The 20,923-nt window shown below is 41.0% G+C and overlaps 1 protein-coding gene across 6 annotated transcripts in view; it reads left to right on the forward strand.

Moving 5' to 3' along the window:
• Positions 1-20,923, forward strand: part of DCBLD1 (discoidin, CUB and LCCL domain containing 1) — a 48,831-nt gene that overhangs the window by 11,468 nt on the left and 16,440 nt on the right. For 4 of the 6 annotated variants that reach the window (XM_083827729.1, XM_083827731.1, XM_083827726.1 and 1 more), the window contains exons 2-6: positions 4,759-4,971; positions 15,348-15,485; positions 16,020-16,071; positions 16,814-16,886; positions 18,438-18,571. In XM_083827729.1, coding sequence (XP_083683855.1) covers positions 4,759-4,971; positions 15,348-15,485; positions 16,020-16,071; positions 16,814-16,886; positions 18,438-18,571 — 610 coding nt within the window. Of the gene's footprint in view, positions 1-3,977; positions 4,145-4,758; positions 4,972-15,347; positions 15,486-16,019; positions 16,072-16,813; positions 16,887-18,437; positions 18,572-20,923 lie in introns of all 6 variants that reach the window. The other 2 variants (XM_083827728.1, XM_083827727.1) reach the window with 2 other exon arrangements.

The following is a 20,923-nucleotide window of genomic DNA, read 5'->3' on the forward strand; positions in this document are numbered from 1 at the left end:
AATTTGCCCCGAGCATCTCTGTGAAGGCAGAAAAGGCAGGCAGCCAGACAGGGAGAGATGAGGCAGAGAGGGAAATAAGGCTGGTTTGGGGGTCTTCGTTGCGGTGAGAAGGCAGCCAAGGGCAGGGTGGCATTGGAAGTCAGTAACCGGGAGAGAAATTTTTGCGCCCAGAGGGGCGGCGGAGCGTGCGGGCCCGGCCGTGTGCCTGAGCACGCTGGGGAATAGAACGTATTTAGCACTGGAGCGAGGCCAAGCCGGTTATTAATTGCTTAGCGAATGTGAATCAGAAGGATGAAAAAGGCAGCTGTTTTCTGCCAGGACATTGTAGCAGCACTTCTGAAAACATACTTTGATATCGTGCCTTGTAACGATTTTGTAGTTGGTGGTATAAACATCGTTCAATAAAAGCTGCAGCGCACGAAACATTCCTACAGCAGGCATTTGAGAACGGTAGCCTCTTCCCTAGTGCAGGGGGCAGTGCTCCGAGCCCATGGACGAAGGCACTGTGTGCACCCCCTGTGTGTGTGGGCCACGGGTGGGTAAGCCCAGGGGCAAGAGGAGCTCAGCCCACAAGCTGGCCTTTGGGAAGAGACAGGAGCCGGGAGGCATCCAGGTGATTTAGGATGGCAGGAAGGTGCCGTGAGGAACCGGTGTTATTTTCAGAACTCTTCAGCTCTGCTGCTTCTGGGGCTGCCACCATTTAGTGAAAGGCATCTCCTTCCCAGCCACAGTTCCTGGGGCAGCTCTTGGTGCTGGGTCTCATTCATGGGCACGGGTTTCACCACTGATGCCCCTCTGGGGCAGGGGACCCTCCTGCTCATGAGCCGGCCCCCATGGCCAGGCCCAGCCCAGACATGGCTGCCTGGGGATACTCCCTTCACCTTGTCCCACGCACATCCACCATGCAGGCATCCAGGTGGAGGAAATGCTACCACCCATCAGCACATCCCCTCGCCCTCTCCACAGAGGTAGCATGGCCCATGTCTTGATGTCCTCTGGGGGAGCCGAGGCTGGATTTTACACGTACGCGTGACTCTCAGCAAAGGCAAAGGGCCAGCAGGGGGACCTGCTTCTGCAGCAGAAGGTGCTGGTTGTGCCTCCCAGTCCTGGGGGAGGTATTTCCATCATCTCCCACAGGAGACTATTTTTATCTTCATGGTAAACAGTCTTAATTCCAACGTTGTGTGATCTTTCATACAACCTGAGCGTAGGCCAACAGGCGGGCGCCCTCAATCCAGAGGCTGCGATCTTGATCTTAATTCAAATGCCCGTGGGAACACAGTTTACAAAGCATGTTTTTGATGTGCTTTTAGTAACTTCTGGTGCTGAGGAGAGATTTTATTAAATCTAGGCATGTTTAGACTTTCTGGCTGCTGAATACCTTGCGCTCAAATATTTTGCTTAGCTCGTGTCCAGTGGGAAGCGATGAAACCTGGATGTCTGAGACAAGGCCATCAACTTCTTGCCAGATGGGGTGATAGAAAACAGCACCCAAAAGCAATGCTAAATGAAAACTTGGTGTTAACAAGAAACCCTACATTGAACTGACCGGTTAAATACACATACTTCCAGCCAGAAGAGCTGTGCCTATAGGAAAGAATGTGACATGAGAAACTCAAACTGTAGTTTTAATAAAGACAAGCAGTTGGATTTAAAACTCAATGTATTTGAGGTTTGGCCAATGCATTTCTACTGAAAAACAAAATTTCATGTAAAAAATACCAATAAGAACAAAATTAATGATAACCTTATTCACATTTTTTATTTGAAAATATGAACAGGGGTACAGGGATACTTCTTGAATTCCTTTCAGTTTGCCTCCATTTCTGAGCCTTTGGTTTATAGTGGAGTTATACATTATACACTTTTTTCTGCATTTAGTCATTAAATCTATTTGAATTAGCAGATCCTGAATTTATTCTGCCTTGCCTCTATACCTTCAGACTCCTTCCCTGGGGTGCATTTTCCAGTAAATTTCATTGTAACTTTTTTTTTTTTTCCTCTGGTAATCTGGCTGTGAAATTCAAAATGTAGAGCTGGAGTCAGAAGGGATAGTTACTAGGACTTGGCCTGACTTTTTGGACATCGCTTCAGTTCTTTTGGCAGATGAGCTTTTGCCGTGACCTATTCCTTTGAGGGAACAGGCAGAGCAGAGGCAGTGAGGGATGTTACAGGTGCAAGATGATGCTGCGCTTGCCTCTCATCAGCTGGAGTGCTTGAATGACTGTGCTATCTACATCGCACAAGTGAAAAGTTGGAAAATAGCAAATATGCTTTCTTAGTTCTAAAGATGTTCTGGTCTTAATACATTTGAATGCTGACTCACAGACAGATTTTTAGAAAGGAGTTTCCCTGGGGACCAGACCTTGTATAACCTCCAAAGAGGGGGATGGCAAGCTGAGGTCTCTACAGTTTTGCCTGTACACTTTCTGCAGAAATACAGTGCTCTGTGACCTGTACAGTTGTCAGCGTCTCACCATGAGAGTGACGTCTCTTCAGCTTTTTTAGGAGAGTTGTACCGTAGAGGATCCTTGGGATTTTACTGAGGTGACACAGGCCAGAATGTGACCCAGTGAGATGAAGGCAATGCAAACACTGGATTTTTAGTTTTAAGGAGTTCATCCTCGTGACATTCTGCTGTGGATGTATAACTTTCTTTTCCTTTTGTTTTCCCTTTTCCCTCCCCAATGAGTACAGGTAGCAAACCAAGACTACAGACTGCAGTCACTTTACTTTTATAAGTCCAATTAAAATAAATGCTTACAGTTAGAAATGTGGTTTAAAAAAAAAAAAAAAAGCCATGGGCAACTCTTTTTTGCTACACTGGCAACAGGATTGTCCTGTTTTCTCCTGGAAGTGATCTGTTTTTATGCTGCCTGGACCTCCCCAGACTTCTCTCTGGATCAAGAAATTTGACAGCCTGTGTGCTGTGTTGCTTCTTACATTTTAATTCCTGATGCAGAAAGTTTCCATTAAAAAGATGATTTTCTCAAGAGACCAGTTTGCCTTTCATCTTTAGCATTTTCCTATGCACTCTAAAATCAATAGAGCTAGGATAACAAACTTTAACAACAGCTATTTTTTCAAGCGTATGAACATAAAGATCTGAAAAAACATATTTAATGTGTTTTGTGGTGATATGATTTTGGATCCATGTCTCCTATTCACCTCTATTCCAAGCATGAACCTTTGACAGAATTAAATAGCAGGCAACAAAGCTAGAAATAATGATAAAGCTTCAAAATAAATGCTCTTGCCTGTGAAAAAGCAGTTGAGTGAGTTGCATGAAATGGCAGTGTAATTATATAGTAGTGAGTCAAAGTTTGATAGCTTGGAGCTTATCTTTGCACAGCATGCCACTTTCTCCCAAGCCCCCAGTATGGTACATTTCTTTATCAATACTTCATTTCTAGTTGTTTACCTTTAAACAATCTTACCAAATCTTAAGTATGTTCCTCCAAGTGATTGTGGAAGGAAATTCAGGTAGTAATTAAAATGGCCAGGTCAAAACAATTTAACCAAAACATCCCCGAAAGTAAAATTCTGGGTAAAGTAAACATGAATTCCCAGCTCTTTGGGATTCTCTGTTTTAACACTTTTAGGTTTAGTATCAATTTTGTAGTGATAAAGGGTAACAGAATATAAGACTCCTATGAAAAGAGTGTCTTTGCCCTAACTGACCTAAACCTGAGGACTGCTACATACACATAGATATTGCACCAATTCCACTGTTGAGATAGTTTTCATTATTTGAATGATTCAGCAGAATGAAATGACTTTAGCTTCAATATATAGATTTCACATTACTAGTATACTTTTAAATAGTTCACTAAAAATTGCTTCCTTTAGTAGTCAAGATCTCTTATCTGATACCTGCTTCCTTCCCCTCCGTGGATGCATCCTGTTTTCCATGTCAGCCCCCACATCCCCCCAGTATTTCCATGTGCCTTTTCCTGTTGTCATATGTTCTGCTGCAGCTGCTCCTCAGATGCTTCTCCACCAAGGAAAGTCCCCAAAGCTGAGCTCACTCCTACGCGTGGCCACAAAAAACACTTTGCCAGTGGCAGCATTCTTCCCGTGCAGGAGCAGGCAAGCACCAACCCTCAACCTGTTAGCAAGGAGGCAGCAGCGCTGATATTTCCAGGCATGCTGCTGTGAAGTAGCCTGTGTGTAGGGCTGATAATACTCGTCCCACCTTTTTGTGTTTACCTTGTCCCCAGTGCTTTTTGCACTGTGCAAGTGGAGCAAGAAAACCATCAGGAAAGTAAGATGAGTCAGGTCTGTGATAGTATGCAGTTAAGTCATGTCTGTGCTTTCATGCATGATTCAGTTGCCCTCTCCCTGATGGCTCTTTCTGCGGAAATAAAATACGGAATGATAATTGAGAGAAAACTCTTTAAGGAGGGATCCTACCTATTACATGTGAAATTGCGTCTTTAAGGTTTCGGTAGGGTTTGGCTGTAAAACAAAACCAGAAAGACTGTTTATATAGGACTGTCAAATACATCTTAATTCATGAGTGTTTCCAACCCTCTTTTCTACTGCTTTACAAGATAAATATGACTCCATTTATTTTAATTACCTGTTTTCCAACAACTGCATAACTGAGGTGGAGCATTACAAAATATTTTTTTAGAAGGCAGAGTGCATATAAGATGATTTTGTGGTCAGCATTTTATTACAGATTTTATTTTATTACAGATTTTTTTATTGAGGAATACGTTTTGGTTTTCTTCATTGTTTCTTCTCCTTCTGCAGGGGATGGATGTGGGCACATGGTGATGTATCAAGACAGTGGGACCCTGGCATCCAAGAACTATCCTGGGACATACCCAAACTACACTCTTTGTGAAAAGAAAATCCAAGTACCTCAGGGAAAACGCTTGATCTTAAAAATTGGAGACCTGGACATTGAATCACAGAAATGTGAATCCAGCTACCTTACCATCCTGAGTTCTTCAACAGTCCATGGTACGTAAAAGACAAGGCAATGGTAAATACATGAACTATGAGAAGTGTGAGTAAATCCCAGCTCAGCAAAGCACAAGGAATGTTACCCTTTTATCTTTCCTCCTCCTTTCCACATTCAAGTGTTTTGTTCCGGGCGTGCAGAGCCATTGCTCTCACACCTCATGTGCTGACAAGGCTGGGAGTGCTGCGGGGGGGCTGCACGTCCTCTGGGGCTCGTGCCCTCCTGTGGCACACCCATCTACAGGGCTCTGCCCTCAGGCCTATGGAGCTGTGCTCCAAGGCCTGTGGAGCTATCATGGTTGTGATACAGTGAACGCATGGATATATATCAGCAGTACATACTTCTCGGGTCAAGAAAGAGCTAGCTCACTACCTACACAGAGATGAGAAGCCGGAGCCCACTGTCTTGCATCTCTCTATTTCCTAGTCTGTCGAGGCCTTGGAGAGGAGAGGAGATAACCTTTATTATTGCGAGCTGTTAGACACTGATAGCCTTTGCTAACCTACAGGCTTTAATAATTGCAGATATTAAACGTGTACAGCCAGGCTGCACTTGTGTAAGGGATTTGCACAAGAGGATAGGTGATTAAATACGCTATTTAAGTGTGTTTTATTTTAAGTGTGTTTTAAGTGTTTTACTTTAAGTGTGTACTTAAAACAATAACACAAAGTCCTCCTAAGAGAACCTGAGGCTTTCTTCAAATCAGTTTTCCCAGTCAGTTGTTGCTGAGACTTTTGTTCTCTAGAAGAGTCAAACAGATTTTCAGGACAGGGAGCTCTTTTGCAGAAGTCAGATTTAAATCCAAAGACATGGAGCTGCAAGGAGTTCTGTAATACTGGAATAAACTGGGGAATAACAAGTTTGTAAGATTTTGCCAGCTGGGAGCAGGCTGTAGCCCTCCAGTCAGCTGCAGTTGAATGTGCTGTGCTGGACATTACAAGCAGAACAGGTTCAGCGGAAAAAGCAAATGAAGAGATAAGCTACACAGAGCTTTTGCAGGTTTTCAAGGTCACCCAGCTCATTGCTTGTCTCAGTGAAGTGTGTGGTTCTCCCAGGCTCAGGACTCATAATAGTAAAGAGGGATGATTGCCTTTCATTCACGAGCATGATAGGCCTATAACTCATCTGGTAAGATAAGATCAGGTGAGGTATTAAAGCTTCTCTCACAAACGAAGGTAAAGGTAATTATTGTTCATCAGGAGGGAGGTATTACATTTTGAAACAGCCTTCAACAAGAGTGAACCCTGACATGCTCATATCTAAGCCTTGCGTATAGCTTGATTTGAGGCATAAGGAACATTTCTGTTTGTGTGTGCTTGGATTTTTGTATTTATGTTTATGTTCGTTTACCTGTAAGTAACGAATTCTGTTCACCTGAAGCGTATTGTCTGTACTTGGCAGTAAGTGTTACGTGTTTAGTACTGCATTATCATAACTTTGAATAATTTTTACTGATATTATCTTAACATTTCTAATCAAAGGCTTATCTAGGAAACAAGGATAAATCAATATATTGTTTTTTGAAGTGAAAAATGAAGCTTGAATGCTGATTGAAATTTTGGCTCCTTACACACCAGCCCCAAGGCATCTTCACATAGTTCAGTCATGCAGTTATTCAGCCTATAAACAGAATACTGGTATATTATGCAATCAAATCCATGTAATGAATTTCTTTCAAGTATTCCCACACCCATTTTCATACCTGATTGGTAATGTCTGATGCATGTGGACTATAATTTGCATTCTCAGTAATGAACTGCACAATTAGCAGATTTTACTTATATCTGATTAAACAAGTTTTGTGGCTGAAGCAGGCATGTTATCTGCAATGGTTTTTCTGGTCTGCAGCTTGCTGTAGACTTTTGCACTAGCCTACATACAGAGACTTCGCTTTACTTTCAGGTGAATCCATGCAGTGAGGAAATAGGGTTGTACGCATAAATTCACAACACCATTTGTGTTTTAAAAGGCATGGGAATTTACAAATGAGATTAGGACTTCTCTAAGTGAGTTGTTAAAACAGTTTTGGTACAGTTCTGGGATTTAATATGCATTTGTGTAAGCAGAAGAAGCTCTGGGAGTAGGCATGGCTAAGTACAGTCAGTCTTATTGTGTGTCCTTTTCGGTAGCTGTTCTCAGCCCAGTTCTCCTCTCCACATTTCTCCTCTCTTCACAATAACTCACAAGCAGGTCAGCATCTTCCCTTCAGCCAAGAAGATATTGAGCTTTGCCACTTAAATTCCTTAATAGGATAACAGGAGAATTAAAAATGTTTTGCAGGCATTGAAAACATCTGAACAATTAAAAACTAATGTTTGAATGCTTGTGGATGTCTGTATTTGACCTGAGTTTAAAAAGGAAAATCCAAAAAGCTAAGTATGAAGCCTGGCACTTTGAATATTACTCATACTTCAAATTAGCCAGACAGCCTCTGCTCTTTGAGGTGTGCAATTATCAGAAAATAAGGTCCAAAGGGAAATATGGTTTAAATACTATTCTGGTCTCTTAAATTCCACAGAATACAAGAGAGGCAACATCAGTATGCATACAGTCTCCTGTTCAGGAGTGTATCTGAAGCTTAGAAAATTGGTCGGAGGCAAAGCACCACACTATATGCATGTAAATACAACATTAGTGTAAACAAGTCTTCAGATGACAAAATATTCTTTTCATTTCAGATTTCTCCCACAAGTCTTTATATATAACTCTGATTCATTCATCGTTATAAACTTCTCCTGGGATTCATGGAATACACAAGGAGCAACTCGGTTCACATTCAGGGTATTTATGTTCCATACCCTAAAGGGAAGCTGTTATACACAAATGAGTGGATTCATGGATTTATGTTAGCCAGGTGATTTTTTCACTTTAGTATGCCTGTGACTACAGATTAGACAGCAGAACACTAATTTGAGAGTTTTATTTAGGTTCAGGGCATTCCTCTAATTTTGTAGTCTGACCCCAAGAGTACTGTGGATTTAATTCCTTCCTGGAAAAGCACATAGTGTTGTGTACACTGATCTACTAAAGCCTCCCTGCTCAGCTGGAACACAAACTTTACACTACAGCTCTTCTCACCTTTGATGCTTCTCAGCTTTGATGAACCTGTGAAGGCAGCCATTGCATTTATATTTCTATGATATTGCCATCAAAAGATAGTCATTAAGTAATCTTAATGAAGCTCTAAAATTGGAGACATAAAGTGGCTGAACACTGTATTTCAGGGTTATTATTCTGCACGCAATTTTCCTCTATGCTAACCGGAGGAACGACCCTGTAACAAGTCTTTTCTTTCAAACTGCTAGCTTTGTATCCAGACTTAGATGTGAAAACATTAATCATCAGTCGGCAAAGGTAGTCTAACACCAGTCTTGGTGAAACTGAGTCACCTTTGTCTGACAAATCTTGCAATGTTAACACATCTTTGCACATGTTGTCTCTAGGAGAATTAAATTTATTATAATGTCCCTTTTCAAAGGCATGTCTTTGCACTGGATGAAAATAGGGTGGTGTTTGTTTGTTTGTTTATTTTTCTCCCACAAAAGGAATCTAGAATAGATGATAATATAAAGCATGATCTCACAGTATGGACAAGGTGCAGCCTCTACTGAAATGCCTTTCTTCTAGAGTTAATTGCATTAGCTGAGCATATTAAAAATACTGAGCTCTGAAAAGAGCTTTTGATTTTTTAATTAGTTAAAGGGATATGTGAAAACAAGATTAACCATGTGGTCCCTGTAGTTCTCAAGAACACAGCAGCCATTGCTGCACTGCTTATGAACGTATTAACATACATGTTTTTAAAGTTCAACAGGAATTGCTTTTAGTCAGCTTCTTTTCATGACTTTATCAGATTCCCGTATTTCTTTTGACCCTTTTTGCTTGCTTTCTTCACTCTTTCCCCGTCTAATGGTTTAGCATCTTTTCCTTTAATTTTGTGAGACGATCATCAGTCTTGACTGGAAAGAGATTAAAGAACAGATAAGTGCCTACTTAGTTCTCCATTCACTTGCAGTCAGTAGGAGGTTGATGTGTTCCTCTGGGGTGGATGTCAGATCTGCTGAGTGACTAGTAATAATTTGGAGAGTTAGTGCAGTTAACTTGTTCTTGCATAATTTGCAGTCAGTAACTAGTGTGAAATAGCAAGAGAAATTACTGAAAATGCTTTCTCCTCTCCGCAGCCAGTCTCTAAGGGTTGTTAGGGAAATCGAGCATTTACTGATGTGTGAGTGTCTGATGGCTGTTGAGAGTGAGTTTGCGTGCGTGCGTGCGTGCGTGTGTGTGTGTGTGTGTGTGTGTGTGTGCAGGAGAACCAAGTGCCTTCCAACGCCTCATACCTGTCATCGTGGCTGAAGGCGATTCATCGAACCAGTCTTTCCTTATTATAGATGGTAATAAGTGTCTTGCTTGAATAAAGGGTGTGCCCAGGTTTCTTTTTCACCCCTCAAAGGAAACTTGTTATTACAGTATTGTTTCTGGTATTTCAGGAAATCCAGTGAAATGCCCAGACAAGTTCTCACTGAAGATCAAGTTAAGCGGTTTCTTAACAGTCAAAACTCTTTTTAACAGTTGGGTTTCACCTGAGGGGTTACAGAAGCCCAAGGTTTTAGCTTTGGAAAAATTTACTTATAAAGCAAAGAAAACCCGCTTTTCTTTTATCAAATGACCTTTTAGTCCCTTTAGATGCATAAATTGTATTGTGTATTTTTCTGGGGTTTATTTTGTTGCTGTTGTTAAACAGGTACAGCTCTTTACTAAAGGTTCCTAGCTGTTGCTATGCTTCCGTCTTTGGATTTAGCTAAAGCCACAGTAAAAGGGGAAATCTCACTTGGGGTCAAGCAGGCAGACCTACAGACTGTGGGAGCAGGTGGCCCAGATCCTCGTTTTTAAACTGTAATTACTTCTCCAGCCTGATTCTACTTGGATGCCTTTTTCTCTCCCTTATCACAATCTTTGGCAACCTTTTAGATGTTAGCGGAAAGTTATATATGTTTTTCTTAAAACAAGAACTACTTACACTCATTCTGAGGTCAGACTGTGTTGCACAGAGTTAAATGTTGAATAACTAGGCTGTCTCATCCTGACTAATGAGTGTGACTACCCTATCAACTCATAGTGTTAACACCACCTTCCCCATGTCCTGCAGAGAAGGACGTGGACCTGCACTTTTCATCTCGTGGCACATCCTTGAGGGCGGTGCTGGTTACCCCTGCGCTTGTTCATCACAGGTTTGGAGCGAAGAAGAGGCTTCTCTTCTCCTCTCTTTCTTGGTAATAGGAGAGGAAGAGCTACTGGTTATGCTCAGCTACTTCTTATGAAAGTGAAGCATTTCTGTGAATGTGGGATGGAGACAAACTTCAGGAACGCATATGTTTTCATACAACAGATCCTTGCAGTTTTTGTGAGCTGTTTGTGAAAGACTTGCACACTGGCTGAGTTTTTATCTCTGAAGTAAAGCAAGCATAATCCATGTTCATCACATTCCCTGTTCTTACCTGACTATTGAGGTACTTCCAAGCCATTTTGTTTGACAAAAGGAAGGATGAAAATTTCAAACATTTTTTCCCATACAAACTCCTTAGGAAATGATAATTCTGGAGAAGCATAACCTTAGGATCATTGCACACATTGTTCATAAGATGCGTTGCTCTGCAAGTCTCATGTTAAAGACAGAAAGCAGAAAGGGAGAAGATTCCCTGTTGAACCATAGATCTTTAAGAGTTTATATCTAAACTGAGTTTCCTAATGATCTCTTCAAATGTCAAAATGGAAGTTTTAAATGAAGTTGAGGAATTTGAAAGCAGAATGACCCAGGCGTGCAATAGGTAAAGACAAAAATAATTGATTTTTAAAAGAAAGAAAAAAGCCTTACAGAAAAAGCAGAAAGTAGCAAATGCTACAGAAACGAGCACCATGTAGGCACCGCCAGTTGGTGTGAGAGAAGTGAGTCCTCTAGTCACAGCGCTTCTTGAGGGAAGTAGAAGGAATAAAGGAGCACAACTCAACAAAGTAATCTCAGGAAATATGCCAGAGACTGGCTGACAGTAGAAGTAAACTAGACTTCATAAAAGCAGACAATACTGTAAAGATCGTCAGATTTGCAAGACAACACTATTATGAAAAAGACAAAAGCAGTAGACTATTGCTAAAATTTTAAAAATAAACAAAGCATAAAATAATCTCTTCAGTCTCCAGACAAGCCAGCCAAAGGATATCCATGAGACAATTTACTGTGTGTTTCGCAGGATGTTAATACTGTTCAGAGACAATAATTTCAAAATAAGAGTATTTCATTTAAGCCACCTAAACCATATCAGGAGTTCTGGAGGAAAGGCATTAAATGTTAATTTAATTATAGAGAATATTAAAATAGGTACATTCAAAATCCATAAGCCCCTAATAGCTCTCTTGCAGAATTTAAAAAAATACATATATATTAATGAATCTGGAGTGAACAGACGGAACTACACTTGGGTCAGCTCATTAGTGAGACACCGAAAGAAGAAAAGGCCCTGGCATGCAGATATAGTAACACTGAAATGTGGAGAACACCTACTCAGTTTCATGACATGTAACACATCTGTTTATTAAATCAAAATCCTTTCTTTGTTCTTAGTAAACAAACCAAATAATCCTGCCTACTTACCCTAGCAGACATCCAACAGAGTCACTTAAACAGGAAACAGGGAGAGAGATCAGCGTTGGTGACTCGTTTGTCGAGCCAAATATGCAAAGCAACCCACCTCGCAACTAACATCAGAAGATTAAAAACTGATAACGGGATCTGGTGGTTTTTAAAAGGGATCTTAAAATCTTCTGGCTTAGTCCCAAGTTTAGAAATTAAATTTTTGTCCAGAGTCAAGTCAAAATGCTGCAGTAAAAGTTAACAGAGCTCTTTAAACCAGCTCCTGCCTTGTATACAGGCACAAACCAAGGCTTGCGTCTTCATCACTCCTCCCCACTGAGGTTGTTCAGTTATTCATATAGACAGCCTGGAGAAGTCAACAGTTCCTAGGTGGAATGGACAGAGAAGACAGGGATCACATACGAGTCTTAAAAGTAGATGCTAAAGCTGTATTTTTGACATGTGATCTTGTCACTTCAATTGCAATTCAAAAATACTGCCTAAGACAGACAGTTTTCAGATTAAGTCCAATCACTGCATATGCTGAATGGTTTTAATCTTCTAATGTCTATGAAATCCTACAGTAAGTACATTGAAGGGAGACTAGGTAAGTCAATGGAGAACAACTATGCTGGGTGTTACTATGTGTAGGGAAAGTGCGTCTAACTCAGGCACACTATGAGCTGAAACGCTGGAAGCGTGGGAGAGTAACCTTTTTCTGCCTTTTCAACATTAAAGTAGATGGAGAACTACTGTATGGAAGTGCACAGGAAAGAGTACACGTGATTAAGAACAATCATATTTTTCTGAAGAAAATTAGAAAACAGATCAAAGCATAAAATTCTCTGTCAAAACTGAACCCAAAGAACTGTCTTGACCCTGAAGAGTTATTTCCTAAGCACTACCAGTTATTACCTGGGGAATTTCTTGAAAGACAGTCAATGTGTAATGAATTGACTGAGAGGAAAATGAGAATCAGAGGTCAAAAAGGCCACTCTGCGAAAACAGGGCAAAATGAAAAGGAGCTGCTAAACAGAAAACCATATTATTCAGTAAATTAAATATGCTTACATTGGTCAACAGTGGTCATTATAAGAGCGAGGAATCACACCTTTTCCTAAAAACTGACTGCACATCTGTTGTTCTTTCATGTAGTAAAGGCAAAACTATCTCCAAAAACAGCAGTTAGAGATGTGAGGTAATGCTTATACTTTTTTTCTAAACCTTAGGTCTAAGTGTTAATTTCTGTATTTGGTGGCCTGGAATTAAGCTTTACTGGATCTCACGGAAGGCTGAAGACTTGGCTGTGTATTGCTGATGTTAACTGAATTCTTGAGAAGAGCTGTGTCGAAATATTTTGCAAGGCTTCATCTGTTTGGAACAAAGAACAAGTAAATGTTCTCTGGTGTTAATAAATGCCTTTTTTTTTTCAAATCTATGCAGATAACTGATAAACCTTTGGAAAAGCATTAATCCCTGCAGTGGATTCTGTTTCTTGCTTTTATGTCCTTGAAGTAATTAGCCCTGGGTTCCCTTAGTTTTGAGCTACCCACTGGAGTCTCTGGGTACACCAGACCTGCTCTTGGCATAACTGTGAGATAACGATAGCTTTGTAACCCATATTGGATTTAATACTTAACAGTAGAAACTTCTCTTCAGGCATTGCATGCTGATTTCTTAAGCTGATTGTATCTGAATTACCGGATTTCATATTATACAACTCTATAAGTCTAGACTTTTTTATTTTATTTTATCATTTTTTATTGTTACGTGTGATTTGTTTGTATAATTACCTGGGACACATGTAGACTTGCTGCTGAAGGAGACACACAATCCTGCTCCAGCCAGTGTGCGGTTGAGTGAGTCAGCGATCTAAATTATACCTACAGAGTTGATAGGTCACTGCGAATCGCTGCAAGGGAAAAAGCCAGAGCATTGGTGAGAAAACATGTAGTCAGTCCCTGAGAGAAGAAAAAGATTAAAGCTTTCTCAGTCTTGCTATTTTGAAGAAACACAATGCCTTCCTTTCTTCTTCCCCCTTTTTTTTTCTCTTTCTCCACTCTGGAAAAAAATGTAAAATTTTAAGTTAGCACTCTACTTCTCCCACTGCAATCTGACACAAAAGACCTTCTCAAATAAATCACTCGTGCAGTTGTCTGGTATGACACAGTGTCAAATGCTGTCTTTTTGATAAGTTCATTTCCTAAGCAATTTGTTTAACCCTTTTTATAGACATTGTTTTCTCTGACTAAGTCGTGAGTCATTTTCAACACAGGAGTACTCGAGGGAAATGTCACAGTTGTCACTTGTTTCTCTGCCTGCCTGGCTTTGCCTTATAATTTTTACAAGCCAAAAGACAGAGTTCCTCCTTTAGTTTGTCCCACTCTGCTGACAGCTGGCTGTCACTGCCTCTGACTGGGCTACTCTATGGGCTGATCTTGTAGTTGCTATAAAGTTGGTGAACTATTTGGGAAAGACACCTCCCCACCCGCAAAGAGTATCAAATGAAATGAAGAGGCTTTTAGGAGCCTGTTTGGAAGGGTACTACACATAAAATTTGTGCTGCACTTTGACTGTAACTTCTTGTATCAGAGAAGTCAGTTCCAAGTTACCATAAGGTGTCCACCACCAAGAAAACGAGATTGTCCAGGAAAAATCAAAGGGATCATTTTCATCACTAAGGACTTGCTTTAGTATACAAAAGCTGTCATACACTTCAAGAGAACAGGTGGTCTGAGGGCTTTTAAAGGGTCTTGTTTGCTTTTTCTCTTAGAAAAAAAAAATGTTTGTCATTTTACAAAACCTCTTATTTAATTGTTTATATTGTAAGCATCCCCATAAATTCAAAGAAGCAGACCCAAACTGCTTATGATTTTCTACATCTGAGGGCAGCCAGGGACAAGTGTTTGCACCCAGGCGTGGTGACAGAAAAGCAAAGACTATGGTGATTTCAAAACCAAGTTCCCCTCAGGAACTGACTTCTGAAGGAGCAAATGTAGTCACAAAGAGTCCCAGGCATGCCTGCTGTGGCAACAAAGGAGTGTCCTGAGGAGTGCTCCAAGGTATTGCAGTTGGTAGCTATAAAACTCTTATCTAATTCAACGTAAGTGCAAGACTTGTGTCTCCTTTTCCTGCTCCCTTCCCCTTCCTCTTCCTCTTTATTTTATCTAAAACTCTAGAAACTTGAACTATATGTTTCAATGGACTGATGATGTTTTTAAAAGGCAAATAAATGCAGAAATTTTCTGAGCAAAGCAGTACTGCTTTGTTGTACAACATGACTCGTGGCACACACATCCCTTAAGACCAGGTACGCTGTTTGTGATCTTAACCTTTTCTGAATAGCTGCTATGCTGAAGCAGCCTCAGCTGTATGCATCTGGAGAGTTTATCTAGCACACCCTGGACTGCCTTTAAATGTTCTCTTTATTCTTTTCTCTAATGAGTTACTGCTGCTTTTAAGAACACTGTACTTCAAAGGTGGAAGAGCATTAATCATTCTCCTGAGGCTTATGCAATGAGAGATCTTAATACTAGAATTTATGCCACGAAGAGACGATTGGATTCTTGCCATTCTTTGTCAGGGTAACGTTGGAGCTCATACCCATAAAGGACTGAAGTTCAAGCCCTTTTGTCAACATTTGGATTATACTGAAGGAGAATGAGCATGTTATGAAACTCTCTGCTAATCACAAGAGTACTCCAGCCTAACTATCTCATCTAAACTCTGAAATCTTCGTTCTGTCTGTAGGGCCCTACTGTGGTAATATGATGCCTGTCCCCAAAGAAATCATTCTGGACAGCAACGAAGCGACTATTCACTTTGAGAGTGGATCCCACGTGTCAGGGCGAGGCTTTCTGTTGTCCTATGCCAGTAGTGATCATCCAGGTAAAGTACTGTTTCTGAAGGATAAGCAGCATTGTCCTTCCTATTTCATTATCTTCCCTACACATAAACTTTGTCCCAAATGTTTGGTCCTAAATATTTCTGGTATCTTATTAGCATGAACCATCATATTTTTAATAGCATGTGTGCAAGAAGCAATTGTAACATTAAGCAGATCTAATAGCTGCTGAAATCTTGCCTAGATAATTTTCAGTACAGGCCCGGTGAAAAAGAAAATACCTTCTGCATTCTGGGCTTTTACCACACTGTGATAGGATGAAGAGATTGTAGAGGTTAAGATACAAATCCTACATTTAATATTCTGGGGATCTGCATGTCTTTGATGAAGGGGTGTAAAGCATGAGTGGAAGAGGGAGATGAAAAGAGTGAGGGAAAACCTTAGCTGTTGTTTTACTTCTAATAAAGTTGTGCAAGTATTACACAGAGAGGTCTTCAAATGCAATTTCTCATTTAGCCAAATGTTATTCTATATTTCCTTGTCCTCTGGCTGGTATTGACATTTGTACCTTTTCACAGATCTAATCACATGTTTGGAACGAGCAAACCACTACACAAAGACTGAATACAGGTAAAGAAGTTTTACATCTCTGTGCGGTCATTTACTTTTCCGGCATCTGGTCTAATTGCTGTAAAATGTCACATAAGACATATACAGTCTTAGCTGTCTGGAGAAGTGATTTTTTTGTTTGTTTTTTGAGCTACAATGCTGTAATAGTGTCAGGCCTGGCTATGAGAAGCAGTAGTGCAGAATGGAAGTCTGCAGCCCAGGAAAACAAGTTCCTCTGCTGAGTTACAGAGCTCTCAGCAATTCTCATTTGGGCATACATACGTATGGTATATGTAAAAAGAGTTTCCACTTTGAAATTCAAAGTAGCCTTGAATTCCATTGCATCTCCTGAGAGCAGATCACGCCCCAGCTGATAAAAGATTATCTGAGGACAAGCTATAATTTCTTGGCTCCTTGATATGGTTTGCAATGGTAATAAATTGTACTTTGCTGGTTACTGCCTGGATGTGCATGCAGGCTTCTTATCTCGGCTGGGCTGCAAGTGTGCATAATGGCATTTCTAGAACAACAGAATTGAACAAAAATGCACTTGGAAAACTGCTGTTTTAATTCTTTGTGTGCTGCTATGTGCAGTCTATTCAGGGCCACTTTTATTTACCCTCTATAGTCAATGATATGTGATGAGCCAGAACTTACTGCTAAAATATCTGTGGGTTTGAGAGCATCTCTTTTGCATGGGTTTGTTTCTGGGTATCATCATTACAGTCCAGTTTTTAAGCAAGCCTCTGTTCTTTTACTACAGCAGATACTGTCCTGCTGGCTGCAGAGACATTGCAGGTGACATTTCTGGGAATATAGGAGAAGGATACAGAGATGTAAGTATTCAGGATAATGAGGGAAAAATTATAAAAAAAGGAAAGAAGGGAGAATCTATTGCTCGGTTGCATAGTGCAACTTGGTTTCAATTTTTGCTGCTTGGCGTTTGTCAATAATTCTTCCCATCTGTGTTAGATATACCTTTTACTATCAGTATATTGGTATGTTATCAGTGTATAAGCACACCGAGACACTTTTCAAACAGACTAATCAATCGTGTGAGAACAAAGTCCACTGATTGTCAACTAAACTTACTATAGTTTTCTGGCTTTTTGGCTGCACAGGATTTTTCCCTCTTGAGGCAGTGCTTTTCAATGTACTAAATATTCCTATGACTTCATCTTTTACTTGTTTGGAGTCCGTGTGCATTTCTTTTCTAAAGTTATCTCTTGCAGGAATAAAAAGCATTTCAGTAACTTGTGGGTTTTCTTTAAGATTCCGTTTGCAGTATCCCAGGAATCTGCTCTGAGATGAAATAAATACTATACTCTACTTAATCACATCCCACCGATAACTAAAAACTCCTTGGATCATTCTTTATTAACTGCTTGATCTTTAAAATGAAGTTGCCTGAGTGGTTTTACCCGCAGTTCGTATCACACATTGCTCTGCCTTTTTTGTGCCCCTCACCTCCCTCCCTTCATGCCTCTGAAATCTTTGCATCTTTCACAGTGGAGTAAGCTTAATCCTTCCACTGAAGTAAAATCCCACCTTGTCACAGGTAAAGCAGTTGCTGAGTTTCCAAAATACCAGTGTTCATGTTCAACCTGTTCGTCCAGTTACGCAAGCACACCGCCCCATCCCGGAGAACGGCAGAGCTGAAAAAACAAAGAAATGCCACATCGCCTTCAAATTAGCTGAGTTATTCCTGCTATACAGGGTGATTAGAAAAGAAAAGCAGCACATGGCATGACCTCATGCAGATCTTATCTAGGTGGAGGAATTTTTGAAAGAAAATTTCCCTCCACCATGAACACGGCATTCAGCTTTCTGACGGGAAGGACCTTCAGGGCTCCACGTGCCCTGCTGCCCCTGTGTCCCCAGTGCACCCAGCCCTCCCTGGAGGGGACAGTCAGGCACCCCAGCTTGGAAAGTGGTGGAAGTGCCCATGTGAATGACACACAGCTGAATTTCCCAGTGCATACCATGCCACAAATCCTAAGGCAGTACACAGTAATAGACAGATCCACCTTCAGGTAAGTTCAGGAAGTAATTCTAATTTTCCCTTTGCAAAGAAGGCTGGTTGTGTTGCCTTTGACTTTGTTTTCCTGAGGCAGGCCAGCTATTTATTAGGTTAAAACCTTACAGCGCCTTCCCAGAACCAGATTATTAGCCTTCTCATTTGAAAAAAAATAAATAGTCTGTCGGAAACAGATGTATTTTGTTTCAAAGATTCCTGTTGTGGGTCCCACACACACGCTTCTTATTGCTATTATGCCTGTGCAGGCTGTTTTGTGCTCCAAAACTTAGAGTGGCTTGGGAGTGGGAGCATTACTGCTTTGTCAGCCCCATCCCCTGAGTGTTTGGGTGTGATGCCTTCTGCCTTTCAGACGTCGCTGCTGTGCAAGTCGGCGATACACGCGGGCATCATCGCGGACGAGCTGGGCGGGCAGATCAGCGTCACCCAGCAGAAGGGCATCAGCCGCTACGAAGGCGTCGTCGCCAACGGCGTCCCCTCGCACGAGTGAGTACCGCTGGCACCCACCGCCGGCTCTGGGGGCGATCCCCGGAGCATAATGCACTGAGCAGGTCAGCAGAAGCAGGTGGGACACCACACCGATGGTTTTCTGGGGAAGGAGAAGATGTTAGGTGTGGGTCTTGGGGCTTTTGGGGTTTGTTTCTATGGCTGTATTAAAATGGTGTTGGCGCAGATTGTAGGAGAACGTTCCAAGTTTATGTGGCTTTATACAGCACAGGGCTGTATTTTCTTTCTCTTTTTGCTTTTCCTTCCAAAACACATTTGCAAATTACCTTGTTAGCAGATACATGAAAGTATGATGTTCTGCAACAAACACCTTTAATCGATGTGCTAATAAATCATGCTAAATTCATGTTAGAGTTTAAAAAAACCCTAGGAAGAATGAATAAATAAAAAGTGCCGTTGAGCCATAGGGGATTCAGTGAATACCTTCTTAAACGTTGTGCTTTTGACATGTTCAGAATTCTTCTCATTTAGAATATTTATAGCAAGGGTGTTATACTTACCACTTATCTTCTGACTTTTAATTGTGCTGTTGTTGAAGTAGAAATAAATCCTCTAATCTCTATCCAGTACAGTAAACCCTTCTAGCAACTGCCTCCATCATTTCTGTTGGTTCATATTTTTTAATTTAAAAATGTTACCTGGATGTTGCAAGATCCATTTTTTCTTGTGGAAAGGGAAATATCTTCAGTCCCATAGACTAAAAGAGCTAAGACAATATGACTTTTTTATTTTGAAACAAGAACTACAACAACAAAAAACTACAGTACCATATCAGCCATTTTGTATGCATTCTGTGTTTCCCTTCTCTCAGTGAAACAGAAATAGGCAAACCAGCTACAGGATCACCATGAAATATAGTGGTGTCAAAACTGAAACTAATTTAAAGCTCTCCATGTATGCATCTCACTTCTGCCAGCTGATGAGCAAATTATGTAATCAAATGTTTAATTTTTAAGTCTTGATCCCAGCGATCTTGGCCACATTTGCATGTGAACCTATAGAAAACATAAGCATTCATCTGGTCTGTTGCTCTTCTTAACCTTAAGTATAGGTTGAAAGGCTTTGAATATTGGCACTGGAATTCACAAAGTGGGTAGCATGTAGATCGCTGGTAGCACATTGACCTCTAGCAGAAGGCCTCTAAAGCCTAAATATTTTCTATTTTCTTAAACATGTTGCTTGATAGCTAAAATATACAGAAAAATACTTTAATTTTGTCTGAAGCAAAGCAGGACTGAGAGCTCAGCTCAGGCACTAAGCCTTTCCATAGAGCAAACAATGCAAATTCTTTCTGTCACACATGGCAGCTTTGTGAAACCCTTAGAAATTAAATATTTGGTGCTGTAGCTAAAGATGTCGTAGAACCATTTATATACATTTGTGTGTGTGTGTGTGATCCTTGAGAATCCCAGGAGTAACTCAGACAGTAGCACATAAAATGTTATAATGAAAGACAGCTGGGATTCCCACTTGTATTTTTTCACAGTACAAGAGTTAGTGAGCAACGAATGAAGCGTAGAAGACAGCAAATGTACATGTGCTGGGGGAAAACACTGTTTGCATAATTAACCCGTGAACTTAACCGCCAAGTGTCCTTTTAACGCTGCTACTCACATAATGTCTTATACATTTCACATGAGTAATGAAGGTGCCCACAGAGACGAAGACTCGTCTCTGTTACACCAAGTGGTACAACTCCCACTGACTCGAGCGAGAGCCGAGACGTGCTCCCAGGCTGAAATGAGCCACCCGGGCTCAGATTCATCACGCTTATACAGAGCACCCTAATGAGGAGCGTTGTCACCCTAACTCTCCTGCATCCCGGGGCAGAAGAGGCACTCCTTGATGACGATGCATTTCTCAAAGGGACTGGTTTGCCCCCGAGGAGCCACACAGATCTCTCTGCAGATTATTCAGGCAGCCAAAGGTGAATGGGCTTATAATGGGAACCCTACAAGTGAGATAGTGTGATTTTTAGAAAAGTAGGAGGGTGAGCACAGCCATTCACAGGATGCTTCTGCTGCTCCTGGCAGCTGGGGAAATCCCAGGAGCAGATGAACTGCTGGTGTGATCCCATTATTCTGGGAGAGGTACATCGGAGGATGCAGGGAAATCATTGTATTTCAAATGGAAATGTGTTCCTAGAAACAGTGGGCACGTTTGCTAAGAAAATGAACCAGTGCATTTCATGCTTTAAAAAGGCTTTTATGAAATGTATTTCCAAAGCTGCCTAGTTTCCCCGTCCTCAGGTACCTCTGTGCTGCAACACGTTCCTTCGAAGAGCCAGCATCAGCAAGGAAAGAACGGTGCTTAGACAGCAGTGTCATCACA

The sequence above is a fragment of the Anser anser genome, assembly GCF_964211835.1.
Source record: "Anser anser genome assembly, chromosome: 3".
NCBI lineage: Eukaryota > Metazoa > Chordata > Aves > Anseriformes > Anatidae > Anser > Anser anser.